This window comes from Mustela erminea, chromosome 11, assembly GCF_009829155.1.
Source record: "Mustela erminea isolate mMusErm1 chromosome 11, mMusErm1.Pri, whole genome shotgun sequence".
Taxonomy (NCBI): Eukaryota; Metazoa; Chordata; class Mammalia; order Carnivora; family Mustelidae; genus Mustela; species Mustela erminea.
This window is the reverse complement of record NC_045624.1, coordinates 23,960,678-23,985,486: the sequence shown is the minus strand read 5'-3', so window position 1 is coordinate 23,985,486 and position 24,809 is coordinate 23,960,678. Positions and strand designations below refer to the sequence as shown.

Here is a 24,809-nt window from a genome sequence, read left to right as displayed (position 1 = left end):
GACGAGGAGAGGCAGAGGGACAAGCAGACTCCCTGCTGAGTGCAGAGCCTCATGAGGGGCTCGATCCCAGAACCCTGAGATCATGACCTGAGACGGAGGCAGGTACCTAACAGACTGACCCTCCCAGCTACCCCTCAAACTCATGGATTAATATATTATCTCCATCCTTTTTATTCACTATTTACACTCACATTCTGTGTATGTGTATATACGTGTGTGTGCGCGCACGTGTGCACAGGCATGCATATTGTTAAAAAAGCACGTAAGTCAGGTTGTTCAGATTTAATGACTCTGTGGTGTGTTATCATTTGAACACATCGCATCTGTTTCATTGAGTCTGCTGTTCCTAGACAGTCTAGGACATCCAGCCTCCCAATTAGAATATTTAATCAAAGTCTTCTGCACCCTAAACCCTCACAAAACAGCTGTGATGACATAACAGAAAAGATACGTATTAGTCCAGTCAGTGACAAACCATTGGTCTTTAGGGTCGAAAGATCTCTACAACCAGATCAAGAGCAGATGGAGGAAAGGGCAGAATAGGGGAACTGATATTGTCTGAACCCAACTTTTCTGAGTGCCTCCTTTCCAGACGGCCTGAAGCTCCCTTTCCTTATGTGCAGATTAAATCTACTTGTGCAAGACCAAACATTAAAACAAAACAAAACAAAACAAAACAAAAACCCAGGAAGGAGGAAAAATTATAGTAATGCATGTAGAGAAGATGAGGATTGTGTACTGAAACTCTGTGACCCGATAAAGACATGGACAAAATACCCTGGAGGCAGTAACTCATGAACACTCTGGCTTGCAGGGACATGAAGATTTAGCCAGAATGCTGTCCATGGGGCAGCTGGCACCCCAGCCCCTCGGCTGAACTTCCACCACATTCTTGTGAAGGTCACAGAATCTTCTAGAATCAGCAAATCCTCCTCTTCTCAGTCCCTACAAAGGCAGAAACAGCTGCGGGGAGGTGAGGAAGTTGTAAATCTCTGAGCTAATTCTTTGTAACCAGACAGGCTCAGAGTTTCCCAATCAGATCCTCCGCTGTAAGAAAGCCAGGGTTTTTTCTTAATGCAAGTTTAGCATCGAGGAAAAGCTAGCAAAATCATTTACTCACAATCCCAGACCAAGCTGAGACAGAAAGGTTAAGGCAGGGCCAAATGCAAGAGGCCCACGGAAACCCTATCCAGGCCAAAAGCAGGTTACTCAGGAAATCCCTAGGACTGACATGGTGCTCGGGGCCCTCTACATACATACTACATACTTAGAGGTATGTTTTGTCCAGACTGACCAGGCCGTACCTAGCCCCAGCTAGGTAAGTTTCCCTGTTCCAGAATGGAAGAATCTGTGGACAACAGGGGACAATCGGTCACTATTTCAAACTTCTTGGTTCCTCTCCGGCCCTGATTTATGTCCCCAGAAAATTGGGGCAGTGGTGGACCAGACTCAGATTATGAGATGGGGCATAAACAGCCGGTCCTTGTGAGTATTTAGAAATAACTGAACTCCCTTTGGAGTCACATTAACTCCTGGTTCTGTGCTAGGAGTGTAATACTAAAACAGAAAGTCTTATTTTAAAATATTCTCACCACCTCCCCAACTTTGGCACCTCCCAGTCTTCATCTGTCCCCCGTCTTCCCTCACAAATGCACCATCCGAGTATTACTGGGACATTTTCGGGATCTCTAGGGCCCAAGGACAACGTGGCATTCATGGCATTTGGCAGAAAATCCCATCCCACATTAAAGACTCTTCCAGTTCAACACAGTGAAGAAAAAATTATAATGTTAAGAGAAGGGGCAGCAGAAACCAGTCTGTCCCTTCCCACACCAGAGGCACAGAGATTTCGGGAGTCCTCGAAAAGGGCATTCATCTCTTGCCAGAAGGCCACCAGCTACCACCGGTCGGGAGGCGCGTGATGGCTTGCTTCTCTTCGGGACTGAAATGCAAGATGGTCAGGATGGCCGTGAGGGTCTGCTGGCGGCCCAGGCTGTCAGGCAAGGTCAGGAAGCGGTAGATGATGTTTTTGAGGTACTCCAGGTTGGCTCCCTCCCTACTCTGATCCCTGATGTTCTTCTCAATGTGGCTCTGCAGGGCGGCTACCTGCTCTCGGTGCCGCTCTCCGTCCTCCAGCAGCCGGTCCTGCAGCTGCCGAACCTCCCCCTCCAGCCTGTGCTTCTGCTTGCGTAGCGACGCGATCTCCACCTCCTTGCGGGCCAGCTGCTCGGCGTACAAGAAGAACGTGGGCTCGTTGGCCGCGGCCAGCTGCAGCGCCTGGGTCAGGCTGTCCGGGGCCGACACGTCGGCCGGGTCCCCGGGCCCCCCACCGCCCACCGGGCTCCTGCGACCCGGCAACCCCGAGGACAAGGCCACGGAGCGCAGCTGCTCCAGCTCCAAGTCCTTCTCGGCCAGCACAGCCAGGGCCCGGTCCCGCTGCTTGTGCAGCTCCTCTTCTAGGCGCAGCGCACGCTCCCTGAAGTCCAGCTGGCTCTGCTCCAGCTCCTGGCGGTGGGCGTGCTGCAGCCGGGCCAGCTCCTGCTTCCAGTCCTCGGCCTCCTGCCCGTGCTGGCGCTCGAGCTCCTCGCAGGACAGCCGCAGGGAGATGTACTTCTCCTTCAGCTCGGCGAGCTGTTCCTGGGCCTCCTCCAGCTCCTTGGCCAGATTGCCGTCCTTGGTGTTCTTGCTCTTGAGGACCACCTGGGCCCTCATCTTGTACCTCTCGAACTCCTCCTTCAGCTGCTTCAGCTCCTGTTGGTAGTAGAGTGCCGAAGCCTTCTCCCCGTCGGCAGCCTCCGAGCCGGCCATTATCTCCAGGTCACAGAGCTTCTCCACGTCCAGGGTCACCTGGCTTTTCCTGGCCGCCACCTGCAGCAGCCTCTTCAGCTGCTCCATCTTATCCTTCAGGACGTTGACATCCAGACTGGACTCCTCACCATGGCTGTCCAGCGGGGAGCGGCTGGAGGCGGCGAGCGCCAGCGTCTTGTTCTCCAGGTCCAGCTGCAGGATGCGCTCCTTTAGCTTCTGGATAGCCAGCTGGTCCTTCTGCTTGGCTTTCTCATAGGTGCCCAGCAGCTCGGACAGCTCAGAGATTTGATTCTCCAGGGCCGCCACCCTCTGCTCTTCCACCTGAGATTGCTGGCGTAGCTGATCTTCCGCAAGGGCTGTCTGTAAGGCAAGGGGACAGATGGAAATGCGTCCAGAAAAGCCACAAAGGCCTAGAGCAAACTGAGAGAGCAAGAGAGGGGAGCAAAGGGGTCACAGGACTCAGATGGTCTGGTTTGAGAAGGGGCACTGGGGCTTTTCCTGTTGCTTTGGAAACTAACGAACCTTCCTATAACCTGGTGGGGTTCTGCTCCCAGAGATACATCACAGCAAACAGTATTAAGAACCTCCGCGTATCTACTGTTGTTCTGCTCCAGTGTCTCCTGTCTCCTGTCATACACAAGGCTCACAAGAGAACTGTGTTATCTTTGTTTATCATCTGTTGCCCCAAATCCCAGTAAGAAATCACAGGACATTCTTTTCCTCTCCCAATATTCCTGGAAGTTCAAAACTCAGTTGGATCTCTCTCCACGCTGAAAGGAGCACTGTAAAATAGCACACCTTTCCAGAACAGATTAACTGACTAGAAGCAATTATAAGAGGTTGCTTCTGAGACTTCCTTTTGCACCACCTCCTCCTCCCCGCAGCCACCCTACCTACAGGCGTATACCATTCCCTGTGTAAATCATCTGCCTAAAGGCAGACACACTCCTTTCACTGCATAGCTGAAACTATGCTGCCCCACAGAGCACAGATGCTAAGATGCCAAGGCCAGAAGTTCAGAGGTGTCTCGTCCCAAACCAGCCTACACTGAGGAAGTCCACAACCTGTTGGAAGCACATTCTGTGGATACTGTCAACAGCACACCGCACCGACTTCCCAGGACTCACAGTGCAACCTCCTGAATAGCATCAACAATGGACACGGCAGCCACTTAGTTCTAATTACCAAAGGAGACAAAACCCTGATATTTCCCACTTTAGGCTAAATGACTAACATTTGAAGGAGATGACAGTAATTACCTTCCTCATTTCCTGCTGCAGCTGAGCCTGGAAATGGCTCTTCAGGCAGGCAGCCTCTTCCTGAAGCTCCCGCAGCCGAGGGTCGGGCCGATTCTTCTCATCCCGAAGAGCCTGCAGCTCACCTTTCAAGTCTTCCACCTCACGGGTCAGCTGCTTGGTCTGCAGCTCAAACCCTTCCATCTGACCAGCTGCATAAGCCCGTCCTGCCAGGGCTTCTCTGGTCTCTTCCAGCCGAAGCTCCAAGTCCTGGCGCTGGGTCCTCTCCTCCTGCAGCAGTTTCTGGAGCTCACGAAGCATCAAGGCATGGTCACTTTGCTCTTGGGCCCGATCATGCTGCTGGGTGATAAGTCGGGCTTTGGTTTCTGCTATCTGCTCCTGCAGCCCCTTCAATTCTCCCTCCAGACGGCCCCGCTCCTCTTCTGCCTTTTTACTGGTATCCTCTAAGTCCTGTTTCATCTTCTTCTTGTCAGCCAGGTAAGAAGCTTCCATGCGAGACTTCTCCTGGGTGACTGTAGCCAAAGAGCTGGTCAAAGTAGCCAACTGAGTCTTCAGCTGGTGCAGTCGTTTGTCCACTTCCCCACCCCCAGATGGTCCATCCCCACTGCTACTACTAACGCCACTCTCCGACCCGCTGGCTTCTTCGGACTTTGGAGGTGGGGGTCCACGAGCCGGCCTGTCATCCTCTACCCCAAATTCACCCTTGGTGCTGGTGAGACTTGCCGCAGTATCCAAGCTGGTGGCGGTCCCAGTGCTATCCTCGCTGTGAGTGGAACATCGGTCATCCACAGAGTCAGGAAAAGAGAGGCCTGGAGGCTGGACACCTGTGAGGCCCACATCTGCCTCGTGGGATACCGACAGCACCTTGATGCTGGCCTCTAGAGCCTCCTTCTCTTTCAGGAGGCTTTTATAGGCGCGGACCACATCCTTAAGACGTGCCTGGTACTGGAGGAGCTGCTTCTTCTGCGTCTCAATGGTCTCCAGCAGGTCCTTCTTGCTCGGTCCGCCCCCGAAATTCATGCCAAACTTCTCCATGTTCAGAACGGGTTGCTCGACGTCGGCCAGAAGAGGGTCGCGAAGACCTTGGCGGGGGCAGTGAACGACGGGGAGATAACTGTTCCCGAAGGCGCTCCTCCAAGCTGTCGGAGACCGGATGCCGGACGCGGGGCAGCCTGCAGAAGCGCCTGCCGGGTCCTAGGCACCGAGAGCCGCGGCCAGTCCTATCCTAAAGGGGCGACGCCTCCACAAGAGAAGCACACGGCCAGGAATCGCCTGTACTGTCCCAGAAACTGCTTCGCACTCACCCGGGCCACAGCAGGCCCCGCCGGCCCTCGGCCCACGGTCGGCCACGGGTTTAAATCCAGCGTATCCCCATCACGACTTTCTAAGTACAGCAGCCGGAGAACGGCGCTTCCGGGTCCCCTGGAAGTGACGACAGCGCGACGCAACAGGCTCCGCCCCCAGCGGGCGCGCGGTAGGCGGAGCTACTTCGGCGGGTGGGTGGGAGGTGGCCTGTTCTGAACCCAGCTAGGCTACGAACGCAGGGCAAGCAAAGTCGAGTACTCCGGAGTGTTCATGTTTTCGTGACGGCGCCCGAGCTTACCTTCGGGCTACGAGGAGCGAGGGTCGGGGGGCAACGCCGCACTGAGTCCTTCTCAAACACCCGGATGAGCAACGCTTCCCCACACTTGGGGCTCAGTATCAACAAGTCAGACTCCCATTTAGACTACAAAAACTGTCACCCTTGATAGGACAGTTTTGTCACCTGTTCGGTGTACAGTATAATAATTATTAGCACCCTTCCTGAGTTCTGCTGAGTTGATTCAACAAATATATGTGGAAGGCACCCTACGGTCATGACCTCCATCTTACGTGCCAGCTGTACTCCAGGACCGTCACAAGAGTTTTGTTATTTACCCCTTGCAGCTATTCTGCTCAGTGGGTGGAAACGCGAGACATGGGTTACATAACGTGCTCAAGGTCACACAACTAGGAATCCTATCTATATCTGTCTACCTCTCAACATATCAAGTCCTGTTCCAGGTGATCACGACGAAGAGACAAGGCCCTGCCCTCAAGGAGCTCCTATCTAGTGAGAAAGCAGAGATAAAAACGCAAGTCCTGCTCTCACACCAGCATGTATGGGTATATTCAAAGTGTTACAGAAGTTAAGAGGAGGGAGGCCTGTCTAGGGGAAGCAGAAAAGGTTCAGGGAAAATACCTGGGGATCTGAAGCATAAGTAACAATTATCCATCTAACTAAAGATGAGGGAAACAAGCATTCTGGGCAGAGGGAAAAGATTGCTGGGACTCCTAGGGCATCAGAGAGCCTGGCTCACCGCGGAAGCACTGAGAATCACCTCATAGCCATAGCTTATGGTATGTCAAGGAGGTTGGCAACAGATGGGCCAGGCACAATAGGTGGAGACACAAATTAAGGCATTTAGACTTTATCTTGGGCGCTAAGAAGACACTAAAAGATTTTAATCTTGGGTGGCATCATCCAGACTTAAATGAGCAAGAGCTCAAGGAGCTCAAGGAACAGAAGACTGGTAAGGAGGCTATTTCTGTCTTGAGGAAGAGATGGTAGTGAAACAGAGCAAGGACAGCAGGAACGGACAACAGGGATTGGCTCTTTTAATTAAAGATGTGGAACTGACCTGACTTCCTCACTACTAGTTCTGTTAATATACTGAGACTCTTAAACGCACTCTTCAACCTTGTAAAAAGCCTTCTTAAGAATGCAAGTCTGTGGCTGAAGAGTCAAGGAAAGTCATGGACTCACTCATACCCTGTGCCCAAACCTGTTCTCTTACAGACTTTTCAGGTCAGGACAGGGAAGAGTCTGGAGGTCTGTTCATATAACTTGTCGTTCAAATAATATCTGTGGCCCAGATAAAATCCAGCTGCACTATGCAAAGCATTTAGATATACTGTTTCTCCTTTTGTAGAAAATAACAGGTTGTGAGGATCATTGAAGCTAAGCCCTCCAAAAAAGGGGGTAAAAGGCAGAACTGAGATTTGATTGAGACGTGGACCAATGGTACATGGTAGGCATTCAATCTTTGTTGAATGAGTGAATGAATGAAGGTTCTCTGATTCTCAGCTCCTCTCACAATGTCCAGTCCATAAGCAATTGATCCTACAAGCCTACTGGCATGTAGGTTTCAAATCGCTTGACTTTGCTCCACTGAGCTGCCTATTAGATCATCCAAACCAAGTACTGTATTTGTTAAGCATTTATTAGGTGCCTGGCACTGACTCAGTCTCTATCGTAGAAGAAATTTAAATACCTGTCTTGCTATTCCCCCTCGTTGCTTAGTGGGAAAATTACTTGTGAAGCACTTTTGTCGAGGGCGACAAGCGTTTCATCAATTCCTGGATTGGAGGACATTAAAAAAATCCGGGTTCCCAGGTCTGTGGCAAAGTGAAGCGGCTTCAGAAAGGCTGCCTCGGTCAGCTGAAGGACATTTAGTCCGGGGCCCTTCCAGGCAAGGGCCTGTTTCTCCTGTATGCAGGAGTAGATTCTGCTGACTGCGAAACCAAGAAAGCCAGCTAGCGCTGGGGCACCTTCTTTTCCCACCTCCCGCACACTCCTCTCGGGATTCTACGGTCCCTTGAACCACCTGCAACGCTCAAAGCCCCTCTCTGGGCGCTGAGGGGGTCAAAGAGAAGACTAAGACGGGAGCACAGAGCTTCCGCTCCCCTAGGACGGCGGTGCATACGGTGGGTGATGCTAGTTCGCAAGAGCTAAACCTGAGAGCAGGGTGGACTGGCCGCGACGAACCAAAACCCAGGGGCTGGCCACTTAAGCTACGGGTCGGGGGCCGTTGTGAAGCACTGTAGACTCTCCTCGGCCCCGCTTGGGCTGCGGGTGAAGCAGCCACAGACCTGGCAGCGTTCCAGAAACGGGGAGAGACCGAGACCCCAATCCTCTTTAAAGCCGGCGCGGGACGCCGCGAGGCTGCGGAGACTCTCCAAGCTTCAAATTTCGCCAGAGCCGGAGCCTGGGGGCGGGGAAGGGGCGGGGAGGGGGCGGGGCCCGGTCGGGGGCGGGCCCGCGATGACGTAGGGCGGGCCGGGACGCGCGGAGGCGGTGGCTGAGCCTCCTCCTCCTGCTGCTGCGCCCCATCCCCCAGCGGCCGGCCGGTTCCAGCCCGCACCCCGCGTCCGTGCCCGCACCCCCTCCCCCGGGCCCCGCCATGGGCCTCACCGTGTCCGCGCTCTTTTCGCGGATCTTCGGGAAGAAGCAGATGAGGATCCTCATGGGTGAGGCAGATCTAGCGCGCGGCCCGGACCGGAGCGCCGGCCCCCGCGCAGCCCTCCCGCCCCCGCGTCCCTCCGAGCCCAGCTCAGCCCGGTCTCTGACCTGGAGTCACCTGCCTCCTAACCCCCCGGGGGTCACTGCTCTCGGGCTGGTCGCGGTCTGCAGTGCCGATCCCCGGGCCTGAGCCCGGGAGCTGCGGGCCTGGGTGGGGTGAAGCTCCCTCCTCCCCAGCCCGGCTGGGAAGAAGGGAGGATTCCGCCCTTGGAGACGACTTTTAAAAGGAGCGCAGCCCTCCTCCTATGCCCTTTCCCCCCTAGCCATCTCCCGCCTCTCGCCCGCTTTGGGGCACGAGTTGGTGCTCACCACCCAGACTGCTCTTAAGGCCTCGAAGGTAGAGAACGGGGCGCACCTGCAGGCGCTTGGGCTCTCCGCCCCCGTCTCCATCGGCTGTCCTGGCTTTCCCCCTTTCCTGGTCTCTAGAGGGCTCCCTCGCTCCCGTCTCCATCCCTGTGCCCCTCTCCTTGCAGTTGGCTTGGATGCAGCCGGCAAGACCACAATCTTGTACAAACTGAAGTTGGGGGAGATTGTCACCACCATCCCCACCATAGGTGAGTTCTGAGGCGAGGCCGGGAGGAGCGGGAGGCTGGCAGCAGGCCTTCCCAGGGTTTGCTACCCATTCTGCCTGAGGCCCTTATCTCTGTGCAGGGAGCTGACCCTGACACCAGACACTGCTACCTGAGAAGTGGGTCACAGTTACCTTTAGTTGCTGCATGGTGCTGAGGCAGGTGTATGTGACCTAGCTGGGCCTGGTCTGTAGACTGCCTGTTCTCTGGAGTTCTCTTCCCATGGGACTTGATCATTGCCTTCTGGTTTTATGTCCCCAGTGAATCCACCTAGATTTAGAGAGTTCCTTTCTTTCAGGACTTGGTTCTCATATTTTTTTTCCAATTATCTCCAGGCTTCAATGTGGAAACAGTGGAATACAAGAACATTTGTTTCACAGTCTGGGACGTGGGAGGCCAGGACAAGATTCGGCCTCTGTGGCGGCACTACTTCCAGAACACTCAGGTGGGGTGGGGCTCCCCAACCCCAGGAGAGAAGGTGTTAGGGCCGCGACTGAGATGTTGGCCTAGGCCTGTCTCACAAGCCAGGGGGAAAAAAACCTTCACCTCCCATCTATCCACAGTTGTAGCCTTACCTCTCCTCATCCTTCAGGAATGTCTTTAGTTTTTTGAGACTTAGCTACCTTAGCTTCCGAGAAGCAGAACTCTGGGGCCATGCTGCCTCACTTATTTGTTTATTTATTTTTAAAGTCAGCTTTTTCTCCCAACGTGGGACTTGAACTCACAGTTCTGACTGAGGCAGTCAGGCGCACTCATGCTGCCTCATTTAGCTCTCATCTGGTCTTTCCCTGGTCCCTGGCGCTTCTTCTAACTACACTGCTTGCCTGAGGGCAGAGGCTGTATCCTTCGCATGGTGTCTCCAGTTGGTGCCACTGTGTTTGCAGAAGCTTAGTGAAAAGTTTTAAGATGAGAAGGTTTAGACACAAAAATGGGAAAAATAAAGAGCCAGACTAGGGTATGTCCCAGCTGGGAGTGATGGCTTGTCCGTTCTTCCTTCCCTCCCAGGGCCTCATCTTCGTAGTGGACAGTAATGACCGAGAGAGGGTCCAGGAATCTGCTGACGAGCTCCAGAAGATGGTGAGCACCAAGAGCCCTGGGAACAGAGTCCCCATTCAGAGACAGAGCTCTGAGATCTCTGAGCTGGGGTGAAAGTCAGGAAATAGCTCACAGGCCTTGACTGTGTTTCTCTGTGTGGACGCAAGGCATACCTCACTGTGTTTTGAACTGGAGTCAGGTCAAAAAGCCCAAGATTGACTTTTTCCTTGAATCCTCACGTCTTCACATCCGAGGTGTTGGTGGGGAAAGGGGAATTATGTGTGGTGGAGAGAAACATCCTCTTAACATTCTTGTTTTTCCATTGAGAAACGTTGCCATTTTGACTAGGGCAAGTCATTTGAAAAAGGCTCTTTTTGGATTTAAGGCCAGATGGCTGCAAGCTGACTTAGGAAGCTTGTGTTCAGCTCAGACTACATGATATTACATTTTCCCCACAAATATGTTAGAAGGCAGAAAGGGAGGTTTCCCTGCCCAGCGGGAAGGGGAGGCCTGGAGACTCTGCCAGGACGCCGGCCTCCATCCCCTTCACCCGTCTCAGCTGCAGGAGGACGAGCTGCGGGATGCCGTGCTGCTGGTGTTTGCCAACAAGCAGGACATGCCCAACGCCATGCCCGTGAGCGAGCTCACCGACAAGCTGGGCCTGCAGCACTTGCGGAGCCGCACGGTGAGGGTCCCGCATGGCCCAGGGTGCCACGGGGTGGGGGCGGGGTAGGACGTGAAGGCGTCCCCTCATCTTCCTTGCTGCTGAGCTCTCTTTCCTTCTCCCCACAGTGGTACGTCCAGGCCACCTGTGCCACCCAAGGCACAGGCCTGTATGATGGGCTCGACTGGCTGTCCCACGAGCTGTCCAAGCGCTAACCCACCAGGGGCCGGCCCCTGCTGCCCAGAAGCTCCCGCGTGCACCCGGGACGGCCAGATTCCCGGACTCCTCAGGCAGTGCCCTTCCCTCCCACTCCTCTCCCACAGACACGGGCCTCCGCTCTGGCTCCTACCTGCATGTTCTCTCTGTCGTTGGAGCCTGGAGCCTCACTGTCTGGGCCGAAGGGGTCCACTCTCCTGCCTGCTGGGACCTGTGGAAGGGGGACTTCTCCAGGGCTAAGGCCCCTTCTTCCAGAGGAGGAGCAGGGATCTGGGTTTACTTTCTTTTTATTTTTCCATTTCGGGAGTCCCCTTGGGGCCAGGTGGGGAGGGAAGGTGAGGGCTCTGGTGGTGCTATGATGTGGCACTGGACATTGAGTAATAAATTTGCTGTGGTTTGTACATGGTGTTGTCTGTAGCCTAGAAGTGAGGGGGCTGGGCTGTTGGATACAAAGGGACAATGCGATAGGAAGGAAGCTCAGAGCCGTGGAGACTACAGAGCGACCCCCTCCCCACCGCATGCACACACCAGCTCCCTTCATCCAGCTCAGCTTCGCCCTCCTTATTCTTGAGGCTCCAAGCACTCCCCAATTCCAGGGGGCCTTTGCTGAGGGGATCTACTTTCATGATTCTGTAAATCTCTTACATCCTGGGCCTTTCCATCTCCTAGCTATTTAGAACAGTGGTTCTTAAAGATTACTGTGAACATTAAAATTGGGGGGCAGTATTTATTAACAATAGCACCCCGAGGGGCACTTCAGAAAATATGACTCATTAGGACTGATCTGAAGCCCAAGAATATGCATCTTAGAAATTACACAGGTGATTCTGTCACTACTACTCTGTTAGCCTTATTCTATGAAACACCATAGGGTTCTTCTAATCCTTGGGGATTAAAGTTCCACACCGTGTGAGGCAACTCTTTCTACCTAAAAGACACCTCTGGCCCTGTACCACCTCGCCCCCACGGCAGGAAGGGGAAAGTATGTGCATGGAACCAGGAGTGTAGGTGGTTCTCCAGGTGTGGTTCACTCTGCCCGTTCTTCGAATCCCTGCAAAGCTTAAACAAAACCTGCCTTTGCCACCGTTATTTCTTCTTGCCTTTCTCCTTTCATGGTGGTCAGTTTCTCCAGCTACTGGCCTGATTTTCTCCAGGAGCTTTGTAGGAAGTGAGTCCCAGAAGCTGTTGGCCAACAGGGACCCTTTGAGGGGAAGGGCTGGGATCCTTAGGAACAGTGAGGCAGGGGATTATGAGGAAGATGCCCAGGGCTCTCCCTACCTAGGACATTTCCCTTCCCCTGTTCTGAGCCAACCCTTCCTGATGAAAATGAGTCATTTGATCCTTGCTGGTTATTTATCTAGGGTTTCTTCACACCCCCTGAAAAGCATCTTCTGAGACATTTTGGCTTCATTCTCTCAAGGGCTGTAAAAGTTAATAAATTTTTCCTGGATATCTTGAACTCGAAATACACTTGAGTCCCAAGGGAGCCAAGCAGACCTCACTTCGTGAGGAGGAAAGAGGTTGGTTTTTATCCTGTGATTAAAGCGAGAAACAAGCAAAGAATGGAAGACACTTGCCTGTAGTCACAGGTTATCACTGGCCCAGGTTGGCGTTCTGATTCCCAGTCTTAGCTCAGCTCTGTTGGTGCCTGGAGTTGCACAGGGAGCTTGACGCCAGAGGCCCTAGACCCACTTCCTCTGGGCTGCGGATTGACCATGGCCGGGCCAGTGCCCTTTCCCCACTATGGATAAGAGGCAGCCCTCACAGTCACAATGCTCCCGGGTCACAGAGGCGCTGGGCCCTAGGCCAGCCTCTGCCTGAGAAATTCCCTCTGGGAACGTCTTCTGGTGGGTACTACAGGCCTGATTCCAGGCCCTATGGCCTGTGGAACTGCACCACTGGGGGGAAGGCTGGGCCGGACAGAGTCATCACCTGTGGTGCCGGCCCCATGGAGGAGGTGGAGTGGACTCGAAGACCCAAGCCTGAGGAGCTAAGGGTTGGGCTCATCAGCTGGGCAGGATCCTACCTCACTTTTGAGGCATATAAGAACACGGTCACTGCTACTGCAAAGGGCTTGGGCCGGAGACAGGTAACCAGATAAACCTGTACGGGAGTCCTCTTTCCTAGTGGCCAAGCTCTGGTGTGTGTGTGCGTGTGTGTGTGTGTGTGTGGTGGCTGGGGTACACTCGCTATCATTTTCCTAGCCTTTGCCATTACCAGCCCAAGACCCTCCTACCCCAGGCTTTTGCTCACAGGTCTCGATCCTTCCCTCTCCCCCTTTCTCAACCTGTTCCGAGAGGCAAAGCCTCAGCCCTTGCTGCCTTGCCTTCTCTGGCTGCTTTCTTTTCTCCACCCCAGCACCAGATGGCTGTGTCATCACAAAGAGGAGAGGTGAAGAGCCCAGGCTGGAAGGCAGGACTGTGGGCCTCCAGCGTGCCAGGGGCTGCGGTGGGTTGGGGGGCGGGGGGCGGGTAGCGGAGGGCAGTGCAGTTAGGGATGGACTGATTCTTTTCGGTTATGGGTTGTGGATTGGGAATCCTTATCCCTGGAGCCTGGGCCGGCCCACCTCAATGTAAGAGGTCTTGACTTTCTCCTGCCCTGCTGGGGAGGTGGGCTCTGGGGAGGGGAGTGTTAGTTAACATGCTCTCCAGGGGCAACAGTGAGGAAGAGAGAAGTCAAACTTAAACCAAAACACTTCTTAGAAAATTAGGCATTGAAGGAAGCCACCAAGTAACAGAGAAGGAGTTTTACCTTCGGTGAGCTGGGAGAGACAGGTCCTTAGAACTTTTCTTGGGATCTTGAGAAGCGCCCTGATTCCAGTAGGAGAGGTCTCCTGAAATCTTTTGATCAGTTGGATGAGAGGGTGGAAAAGCTGGCAGTCTCCGTGGAGGCCGATGTGGAGGGGAAGGTGGTTGGTCGCCATGAAGATCTTAGGGTGATGCCAGGCGTGATGGCATTGGACACCCTGGCCTGGTCATTCGGCAATACTGATCTCCTGCCTCTCCCTCCCACCGCCTCCAGACCTGGGAGATCTTGGTGAGCAATGAGCATGACGCACAGGCGGTGGTCCGACTACGAGGCTTGCAAGGCCTTTACCTCTTGTGCGAGGCAGACGGCAGTCTATGCTACGGCCGGCCCAGGACCAGCCACCACGGGTGCTTCCTCCTGCGTTTCCACCGCAATGGCAAGTGGACCCTCCAGTGCATAATTAGTGGCCGTTACCTGGAGTCTGACGGTGAAGATGTGTTCTGCAACTCCAGGGTCCTCTCAGCCTACCACATGTGGACTCCCCGTCCGGCCCTGCACGTCCACGTGATCCTCTACAGCCCTGTGAACCACTGCTATGCCCGGGCTGACCCCACTATGGGCCGTGTCTGGGTGGATGCGCCCGTTCCCTGCCTGGAGGAATGTGGCTTCCTGTTGCATTTCCAAGATGGATGCTACCACCTGGAGACCTCAACACACTTCTTCTTGTCCCACGTAGACCGGCTGGTCCCCCAACCCTCAGCACAGACGGCTTTTCACATGCAGGTGCGGCCGGGAGGGCTCGTGGCCCTGAGCGACGGAGAAGGAGGCATGCTGTACCCGCAGGGCACACGCCTGCTTCTGGGCCTGGGCTCCAATCCCCACAGGGGTGAGGAGTGGTTCGTCCTACAGCGATGTCCCACCTGGGTCAGCCTCAGGTCCAAGACTCGGAAGTTCCTCTCCATCGTCTATGGCAAGTGCTGGGTCTAGGACAGCTGTGGAGGGAGGGAGAGCTGGCTCCTGGAAAGAGAAAAATGTATTGGAGAGCAGCAGATATTTTGGAAGCTGCTGATAAGGAGGATCCTAGGGTCCCAACAGGATCTCTTAGGCCATGGAATAGGGTGATAAGGCAGGGGCAGGGACAGGGACTTCAGGGAATAGCTTGGGTCTTCTCCAGGCTCCTGTGGTCTGCAGAAGGTGGTAAAGGCTGAGGAGGGGAACCAGAGGGAACCCAGACAGAAGGTGTGGAGGAGGGGCTGAGAATGAGGTTGAAACCAGACTCTGGCTCCTTCTGACATGATCTTTCTCTGCAGATGTTGAGGTATGCGCTGCCTCTGAGCACATAACCCCAATGTCCTTGTTCCAGTTTGAATGCGACGATGAGAGCCCCACCTTGCAGCTTCGTGCAGCCAATGGCTGCTACCTAGCCCAGGTGAGACCTTGGCCTTCCGGGCGAGGGAATCCTTCATTTCTGAGCTCTCCCATTCTAGACATACTTTCTCCTTCTTCAAGGCAGGTGACCAGAGGCTGAGGTGGAGGACGGTGGAGACAAGGGTGGAGACCCTGGTCAATTTTTAACCAATGGGCCCAATTTCATTCAATGGGGCCTCTTTGAAAAAAAAGAAAAAAGAGGGGCACCTGGGTGGCTCAGTAGGTTAGGCCGCTGCCTTCGGCTCAGGTCGTGATCTCAGGGTCCTGGGATCGAGTCCCGCATCGGGCTCTCTGCTCAGCAGGGAGACTGCTTCTCTCTCTCTGCCTGCCTCTCTGTCTACTTGTGATCTCTGTCTGTCAAATAAATCTAAAAAAAAAAAAAGAAATAAAGAAAAACCAATTTTACGGTGGCACAATTTATATACAATCAACTGCACTCGTTTCAGTGTGCAATTCAAGAGGTTTTGACAAATGTATACACTCATGCATGTATATGCACATGTATACACCCAATCACAAGTTAAAGATTATTTACATCACTACATAAATTCCCTCTTACCCCTTTGTAGTCAGTCCCCCTTTCCTCTTGCCCTCCCCTCCACCCGTTACTGTTCTGTCGCTGCCGATTAGTCGCCTACTCTAGAATTTCCCATGAATGGAATCACACCATGGCACCTTGTGTATTCTTCCTTTCATCAGCATAATATTTTTGAGATTCATGATCCATGTATCCGTAGTTTATCCTCTGTTATTGCTGAGCCGTTTCCCATACTACTACTCATCAACACACACATGATTTATTTATCCATTTACTTGTTGATGAACACTTGAGTCCTCTCCAGTTTGGGCTATGGTGAATAAAGTTGCGGGGCACCTGGGTGGTTCAGCTGGTTAAGCCTCTGCCTTCAGCTCAGGTCATGATCCCAGGATGCTGGGATGGAGCCCCATGTCAGGCTCCCTGCTCATAGTAAATAAATAAAATCTTTTAAAAAGTAGAGTTGCAAGGAACATTTGCATTTGAGTTTTTTTGTGGGTCTGTACTTTCAGTAATCTTAGGGGTAGAAATACTGTGTCACATGATAAATGTGTGTTTATATTTTTATTTTTTAATTTTTTTAAGATTGCATTTATTTCCTTGAGAGAGCAAGCTAGAGAAAGAGAGAGAGAGAGCAGGCACAAGCAGGGGTGCGGGGGGAAGGGTGGAGTGAAAGGGAAAAACAGACTCCTCGCTGAACAGGGAGCCCAACGCAGGACTCGATCCCAGGACCCTGGGATCATGACCTGAGCCAAAGGCATACATTTAACCAACTGAGCCACCCAGGTGCCCCATGTTTATATTTTTAAGAAAATGTTAAATAGTTTTCTAAAGTGAGTATTCTATTTTACATTCTTGCCAGCAATGTATAAGAGTTTTAACTGTTCCACTTCCTCATCAACACTTGATATTGTCTGTATTTTTTATTTTAGCCACTCTAATGGAAGTGCAGTGACATCTTAGTGTGCCTTTAATTTGCATGTCTCTTGTAATTAGTAACATTGAGTATCTTTTCATGGGCTTAGTGGCCATATGTATATCTTCTCTGTGAGGTGTCTGTTCAAATCTTTTGCCCACTGGGTTTTCTTATGATCAAGTCATAAGTATTCTTTCTTATGTTCTAAAGTCAAGAGTTCTTTCTGTGTTCTAAAGGCAAGTTCTTTGCCAAATACAGGTATTGTGTTTCCTCGGAACCTGTGGCTTGCCTTTTCATTTGCTTAATAGTGTCTTTTGAGCAGCAAGTTTTTTATTTTGATGAAGTCCAATTTCTCCACTCTGCACACGATTAGTGATTTTTTGGTTCCAATAAATCTTTGCCTGCCCCAATGTTGCAAAGACTTTCTCCTAGGTTTTCTTGTAGATGGTTTATGGTTTTGCTTTCATTTTTATGTCTTTTATCCATTTGGAAATTATTTTGGTATCTGGGCTGAGGTTTATTTCTCTCCATGTGGTTATCCAGGTCCTTTTTTGGTAATGGACTCTGGGATATAGCCAAGACTGGGGAAGAGGGGGGAGCTGAGACCACAATATGTTTTCCAAAAAGGATGTGAAAACAGGGCACCTGGGGGCCTCAGTTAGTTAAACATCTGCCTTTGGTTCAGGTCATGATCCCAGGATCCTGGGATAGAGCCCCTCATCAGGATCCCTAGGGAGCCTGCTTCTCCCTCTCCCACTCCCCCTGCTTTTGTGCATGCTCTCTCTCTCTCTGTCAACTAAATAAATAAAATCTTGAAAGAAAGAAAGAAAGAAAAGAAAGGATGTGAAAGCATAAAGCACATGCCCTGGGAGAGTGAAGAAAGTCTGTGTGTGGGATGTAGGAATAAAAATGATGGGAAGAAAGCTGAGATTTTGTCCTTGTTTCTCTTGTCTGCTCCCTGTAATCTCTTCAGAGGCGCCACAGAACAGTGGTGGCTAATGGGCACCCCATGGAGCCTGATACCTTCTTCCGAGTGCACTGGAATTGTGGCAAGATCATCCTGCAGTCTCCCAATGGACGCTTCTTGGGCATCATAGACAATGGCCTGCTGATGGCCAATGCCACCATCCCAGGTGAGGAGAGAGGCCCTCCTGCCAGGTTATCCCAAGTCAGAGATGCTTTCAGAGGGAGCTGGGCTATAATAGAAAGAGCACTGGAGCTGGGGTCTGTGTATTTGCTGAATCACTGAATTTGCTGAATAACAATGAATTTTTGTCATCACTTGGGCAAACACATCTTTGAGACCCAGTTCCATTGGCTCCCTTCCCAAAGGGGGTGCTTTCCAGCCCACCTGCCTCCCAGGAGTCTTGTGAAGATTAAATAGATTCACACCTCTCAAAGGAAGGAAGGATATTAAAACCTCTTGGGCTCTACACCCTATTAAGTGTTTTGACAGACATTTCATAAGTACCCAGCCCAAGATCTGGCACCTAGTAGGTGTTCAGTAATTGTTTAAATGTTGACAACCTGCAATTAAGTGTCCCTCCTCCTGGAAAGCATCTGGAAGCAGCTCATCCAGATAACTCCTCTCTGTTTCTTCCAGGCCCCAATGAGGAATTTGGGATTCGATTAGCTAACCGGCCCTTCCTTGTACTGCGAGGTCGTTATGGGTACGTGGGCACGTCCTCAGAGCATGACCTCATGAAGTGCAATATGGACCAGCCCGACTGTATCCACCTGCTGCCTTGCCGCCAGGGCATCTACCACTTCCAGGGTGAGGAGCTCCTCTTCTCCGTGAACTTCTCCTGGGTTCACGGTCTTGTCCTGCCTTAGCCCCAACTTGGACTCCAATGTCTTCTGCTCAGAGCCTACTCAGCAGAAAAGGAAAAATGGAGTTTCTCTTTGTTTTCACACGTCAAGGCCCCCCGAGTGGGTTGGTAGACCCAAACCCAGCCCTCCCACGTTTCCACAGATGGACCTGCCTGCATAGGCAGTGGGGAAGTCAGAGAGGCTGGCGCACTTGCCGGGAGCCTCCTCTAGCCATCCAGTGGGAGGACTTCATCCTTCACCCTTCCCTCCCCAGCACAGGGTGGATCCTTCTGGTCAATAACATCCTTCGGCACCTTTCGTCCTTGGGGGAAGTTTGCTCTCAACTTCTGTATAGAGCTTCACGGGAGCAACCTGCTCACGGTGCTGGCACCCAATGGCTTCTATATGCGATCCGACCGAAGCGGCACCCTGTTGGCGGACAGCGAAGAGATTACCAAAGAGTGTATTTGGGAGTTTTAGGTAAGATCAAGTGGGTCAGGACCAGGAGGTAGAGGAGAAGGAGCTGAGGAGCAAGGAAAGAAGGGAAGTGGGTGAGCATGAGACCAAAACACACCCGTGGACTGACTTCTGTCCCACAACCGGATCAGCTCCAGACATTTATTCCAAATCCAGACTCTCCTCTCAGGGCTTCTGGAGACTGACTTGCTAGAGAAAGGAGGGGAAATCAGATCTAGGATTCTGATGATGAGAACACACTGACGTGTGTGCCAGCAAGCTTGCGGGGGACAGAATCAGGTGTATCTCTCTGTGTTAAGATGCAGAGCTTTGCCCCACTCTTAGGGAAGACGGGTAACTTTGAGGGTATGCCTTCTAAACTATGCACTTTCTATCCCCACACCCCTGGATCCCTGGAGTGCTGATGGCTTCCAGATATTCATCTGCAGCTCTGACCCTTCTCCAGAGCACTAACCGCCTCTCTTTCCAACTTTCTTTTTTTTTTTTTTAAAGATTTTTATTTATTTATTTGACAGACAGAGATCACAAGTAGGCAGAGAGGAAGGTAGAGAGGGTAGGGGGAAGCAGGCCTCTCTGCTGAGCAGAGAGCCCGATGAGGGGCTCGATCCCAGGACCCTGAGATCATGACCCGAGCCGAAGGCAGAGGCTTTAACCCACTAAGCCACCCAGGCGCCCCATCTTTCCAACTTTCTGATTGACAACTGACTTGACTTTGTCCTGCCATCCTCTCAAAATCAGCCTCGTCCCCCTCCCTTCTGCAGATGATTCTTCTGGTCCTTCCCCATGGCCATCTAGAGCGTTGCTATCCTCCCAGATGCTCTGGATCGAGATCTCAGCACCATCTCGCCTTCCTCCCTTTCATTCCCTTTACCAAACCCTGAAAACTCTTGGGTACTTCCATAACCATGACTTGAGCACTTGCTCCTTCTTAACTACCTTTGCTACCGTTTGAATCCAGGCTTTTCACCCAAAGCCTGCACTGTGATGAGGGCTCCCCGGCAGCACTCACTGCCTCCAGATCCATCCACCCCATCATCTCTTCCCCATGCCAAGTTTGCTTTCCTAAATCATTCCCTGTTCCCAGGTCTTCAGGACATCTCACTGCTCTTTGCCCTGTTTCCTCAGAGCTGACCTCACTTTCCTGGCTTGGAAGGGCATGAGGATGTTGTGGGAAGAAGAGCTTTGGTTTTAGTATCACATAGACCTGGGATTTTAACATTTCTAGGCCTTGGTTTCCCTATTTGTAAAATGGGAATAATAGCTACTTCACAGGATGGTATGAAGGTTAAGTAGCCATATGGATCTAGATATGGACCCCCATTATATATATTCACTCCTTTCTTGCATTTTCTACTGGTTTTCTTTTCTTTCTTCTTCTTTTTTTTTTTTAAGAGTTTATTTATTTATTTATTTGACAGACAGAGATCACAAGTAGGCAGAGAGGCAGGCAGAGAGAGAGAGAGGAAGGAAGAAGGCTCCCCACTGAGCAGAGAGCCCGATGCATGGCCCGATCCCAGGACCCTGAGATCATGACTTGAGCCGAAGGCAGAGGCTTTAAGCCACTGAGCCACCCAGGCACCCCTCTACTGGTTTTCTAAACAAACCCTTTGCTAGGGCCAAAGTGGAAAAAAAATCAAATGAAATTCCACCAGGCTTCTTTTCTTATCTGTTTCATAAAGGGTTTCAATGGAACTAAATTTTGCAGGCTCCTTCCAGGCCATGACATTCCAGTAGACAATGTATCATAGTGGTTAATAGCTCATTCTTAGACATTGAACTGGGTTCTCATTGGATTTTTATCAGTTAAACTTGTTTGACCCTGGAAAAACGAACCTCTCAAATCCTGTTCCTGGCCAATAAAAGGGGAATATAGTATATATCTTGTAGGATTTTGTTGTGTTATGAGAAATAATGATTATAAAATGTATAGTAAGCAGCCTGGAATCTAGTGCAGGGTCCTTTATCAGAAACCTTCCCCAATCCAGTTGAATTCTTAGTCAATCTTATCTGTTGACTATAGTATCCCTTTGAATTCTGATGCTATCTTTTATACCATTAATCTGATTAAAAATAATTTTTACTGCCTTTGCCTATAAGTTAATTTCACATACATCAAATACACATAAACATACAACTTCACATTCATCAAGCATGGGACAAAACAGGACAGTCAGTCGCCTAAGTGTCTGACTCTTGATCTCAGCTCAGGTCTTGATCTCAGGATTGTGAGTTTGAGCCCTGTGTTGAGCTCCATGATGGGTGTGGAGCCTACTTTTAAAAAGAAAAGAAAAGAAAAATAATAATGGGACAAATCACTTTATTCTCTCTTTTCCCAGTTGATCTTACCAGATTTTTCCAGCAAATCAGCAAATCATTGACTCAAGGTTTCTATTTCCTCTTCCCTCTCCAGGTCAATGGGATGCCACCTATGGAAATCCAAATCCTCCAGGAGAAACTACTGCACTAAACACAACAGGAACCCCAGAGTCAAGATCCATGAGAATATCTGTTACACAACTTTCCCTACCCAGTTTAGCAAAACACCTGTTTCGAGCAACAATACACAAAAGGCCACCCCCAAGACCCCTTGTGTGCATCTGACTCAGTACAGAATAAGGTCTGGAGGTGGGTGGAGTCCAAGGCCCCAAGCCCCCCGCAAGTTCAATCCGGAAGAGGCAAGACCAGATGGTAACCAATGCTTCCACTGATCTTCCCCCATCCCCACAGGACCACTAGAATTTTTCCAGTAATCATGTGAGAAGCCAGTTTCGCCCTGAAGGATGCAGAATCCAGAAATGATTAGATGTCCTTTGGGTTTTGAAAGAATGAGGGATTATGAGTCCTACGGGCACAGGGTAATGATCGTGACACACCTTATGCCTCGATAGCCTGAAATTTACCAATCATTTCCCCTTTGATCTTGGCAGTTGGGCAAGACAGGTACTTTCCCTGTCATCGCCCACCTTTTACAGGGAGTTGAAGTGAGGGTCCCATGACTGGGAGCTCTGACTCAATTCTTCAATTAGGGGATTATAATGTCCACTACTCTTTCCATCAAAACCAAGCTTCCACAATGAACATCATTCTTGTACTGTCTTTATAACTTTGGCCTTCATCTATCTATCATCTGTTCTATCAATGTATTCATTGACATAAACTTTTAAGTAATTTTATTTAGAAAGGAATATTTTAGAGGTGCCTGGGTGGCTCAGATGGTTAAGTGTCTGCCTTTGGCTCAGTCATGATCCCAGGGTTCTGGGATCAAGCCCCACATCAATCTCCCTGCTCAGTAAGAAGCCTGCTTCTCCTTCTGCCTGCCCATCCCCGGGCTTGTGATCTCTCTCTCTGTGTCAAATAAATAATAAAATATTTTAAAATAAAAAAGGACTATTTTAATCACTATCACAAAATAGGAGACTCACTTGCCGTAAATAGAAAGTGACCTTAAAAATAAGTACAATGAAAACTAAGTGCTGTTATCAAATCCTAGTTAGATTTCCCTCCCCTGCCCAAACTTCAGAACCAGAGGTTCTCTTTCCCTCTGTTATAAAAAAGGTTAACAGTTGTTACAGAGGACCAAAATGAAAGCTTTCTCTTCAGTGCAATGAGATTTGAAAGGAAGTCAAAAGGGGAATAATATCTCATTTCTGACTAAATATTATTTAAAGCAGTGTCTACATGCCTCCTGAAATGTTCTCAAATACCAACAGTGATGTCTGACCCCCACTTCGGGAAAATTGCACCGTACTATAATGGGTACCTGTTTTTTCAATCTGTTAAGAAAAGAAGCTAAAACCACAACATGGGAGAGATTCCATTTGCATAGAGGAAAATGACCTCGGGTTTTTGTAAGTATGTTTCTCCTCAAGAGATAGAAAAAAATTCTTTTATTTTTTTAGAAGATTTTACTTATTTATTTGACAGAGAGAGAGACAGCAAGAGCAGGGGGAGTGGGAGAGGGAGGAGCAGGCTTCCTGCTGAGCAGGGAGCCTGATGGGGGTCTCCACCCCAGAACCCCGGGATCACGACCCAAGCCGAAGGCAGATGCCGAACAACTGAGCCACCCAAGCACCCCAAGAGATAGGAAAGAATTTTGTAAAAATTTTAATCTAACAAGCAAAGCTTTAGAACACTAGAGCCCAGGGTATCCCTTTCCTAGAGAACATTAAGAATAGACCAGAGATATGAGTTGGAATACAGTACACTCTTCAGAGACTGGACGTTGGGGTCATTTAATGCAGAATCTTTTCCTCAGCATTCCATAAATGCATATACAAACTTAGATGCACAAGCATTCATTTGCACGGAGATACACACACACACACACACACACACACACACACTCCACATAGTCTGTTACCCCCATTCCCCACAAGTGGCCATCCACCCTCCACTTGAATGTGCTCGGCCATGGGGCTTCAGCGGGCAGCTGCCTTCATTGCCAACCTCAGTCCTACAGCTGAGTGAATGACTTGTTCCCAGACTGTACCGTGCGGATTGTCACCCCCCAAAACCTCACCCATTTTCCCGGGCAGTCTGTCAGCAGGGACAGGGGTAGGGTGTGCTCCATCACCCTTGGCATTTCCCTTGAGAGCTATGCTGGCCCACAGAACTTTCTGTGCTGATGGAAATTCGAGATCGTTCTAGAATGTTTACCATCTGATACAGGAGCCAGGGGACACCTGTGACCATTGGGCATTTGATATGTGACTGGTGTGAATGAGGAGCTGAATTGCTCATTTTACTTAATTTTAGTTACATTTATATAGCCACATGTGACTGGTGGCTGGTTGCTGAAGAGCAAGGCACTAGAGTATTTGATGATGAGATAACTTCTGGGTGAGTACCCCTCCCAGATGGGAGAAACCAGACTTGCCCCCACTCCTCTTACCTGCTTCCCACCATCATCATTCTATCCCCAGCTCTTCAAAAGGGAACAAGCTGGGAGCAATGAGCCTCTCCCCCTTTAAGATATCCCTTTCTTCACCCCCTTTTCCCCCTATTCCTCTTTTTCCCTACATACCAACCCTTCCCAGGAGGAACCTAGAGGTTTCTCTTCAGGGAAACAAAATTGAGAAGACTTGGAACTTACTACCAAGAAGAAGCAAGCAAACCCGCCCCCCCCACCCCGAGCATGAATAAAGGGACAAAAAGTATGAATAATGGCTTTTCCACTCTGCTGCTTTGCCAAAAATACATACACAATTAAGGAAGTAACGTGTATTTTCTTAGATTAACAAAGTATTGTAAATTTTCTTGGCCATTGTAGCTATGTAAGATAAGTTCCTTATTTGGGGGGAATGCCTTGGGGACTTAGGGTGAAATCCCATGACGTCTGCCATCAGTGTATGGGTGTGTGGGTGGTTGTGCCTGTCAGTGTGTGAGCACCCAAACACTAATGTAGGTACGTATTTACAGACCTACATAAGTAGGTATATATACAGACAGATAAATATATAGATTAGACAGACTGGATAGTTCCATAGACATACAGATGCGTTAAAGAGATGAGAGCTAGATACATACATACGTAGTTACATATATAAATAGATCATATAGATACATAGATTAGATGGATTGGAAGATGGGGGATAGAAAGATAGGAAGATAAAGATGGTAGGTAGCTCGATAGACATATAGATAGAGATAGAACAAACTTTATTGTTAAATACAGGGGTGGGAGTATAAATATTCATGGGAAAAACACCAACAGGAACTACTGCTAATTTAAAAAATGTTTTTATTCCTGCCAAGTCGAGGCCATTCAAGGCCAGTGTGAGTAGTGGGTGGGCACGGCTTCTCCAGCTCCTCCAAACAGTTGTGCTGCATCAGGGGTGGGGTGGGGGGTGGGTGCAGTGAGGCAGGGCCACAGGTGAAGAAGAGTCATAGGAAGGAGGGGGCAACAATAATGTGCTTGGGCGGGATAATACTAGGTCCTCCCCACCCCATCCCCTTTCCACTCTGGCCCTCCTCCCTCATTCCAGGTCTTGCAGGGGTGGGGAGCAGGGCCAGGGCCAGAGCGAGGCC

General features: G+C 50.6%; 3 protein-coding genes across 5 annotated transcripts; 2 read left to right on the top strand and 1 right to left on the bottom strand.

Moving 5' to 3' along the window:
• Positions 1-267: 267 nt before the first annotated feature.
• Positions 268-5,518, bottom strand: GCC1 (GRIP and coiled-coil domain containing 1). The gene is made up of 2 exons (XM_032305078.1): positions 4,068-5,518; positions 268-3,168 (listed from the first exon to the last, which is right to left on the bottom strand). Exons 1-2 carry the CDS (start codon positions 5,097-5,099, stop codon positions 1,873-1,875), a joined length of 2,328 nt encoding a protein of 775 aa, XP_032160969.1. The 5' UTR covers positions 5,100-5,518; the 3' UTR covers positions 268-1,872.
• A 2,606-nt stretch (positions 5,519-8,124) lies between these two features.
• On the top strand, positions 8,125-11,270 carry ARF5 (ADP ribosylation factor 5). Its single transcript, XM_032305082.1, has 6 exons — positions 8,125-8,333; positions 8,859-8,939; positions 9,290-9,399; positions 9,960-10,031; positions 10,549-10,674; positions 10,782-11,270. Exons 1-6 carry the CDS (start codon positions 8,267-8,269, stop codon positions 10,866-10,868), a joined length of 543 nt encoding a protein of 180 aa, XP_032160973.1. The 5' UTR covers positions 8,125-8,266; the 3' UTR covers positions 10,869-11,270.
• A 1,371-nt stretch (positions 11,271-12,641) lies between these two features.
• Positions 12,642-21,897, top strand: FSCN3 (fascin actin-bundling protein 3). 3 transcript variants are annotated; one of them, XM_032305079.1, is made up of 7 exons: positions 12,642-12,958; positions 13,891-14,587; positions 14,928-15,046; positions 17,470-17,629; positions 18,100-18,270; positions 18,585-18,785; positions 21,193-21,896. In XM_032305079.1, the coding sequence occupies exons 1-7, from the start codon at positions 12,818-12,820 to the stop codon at positions 21,381-21,383; spliced, it is 1,680 nt and encodes a 559-aa protein (XP_032160970.1). In that variant the 5' UTR covers positions 12,642-12,817; the 3' UTR covers positions 21,384-21,896. The 3 variants fall into 3 exon arrangements, with proteins under 3 accessions (XP_032160970.1, XP_032160972.1, XP_032160971.1); XM_032305081.1 differs by having other exon boundaries at positions 18,580-18,785; positions 21,193-21,280; XM_032305080.1 differs by lacking the exon at positions 12,642-12,958 and adding an exon at positions 13,044-13,317 and having other exon boundaries at positions 21,193-21,897.
• Positions 21,898-24,809: the final 2,912 nt, after the last annotated feature.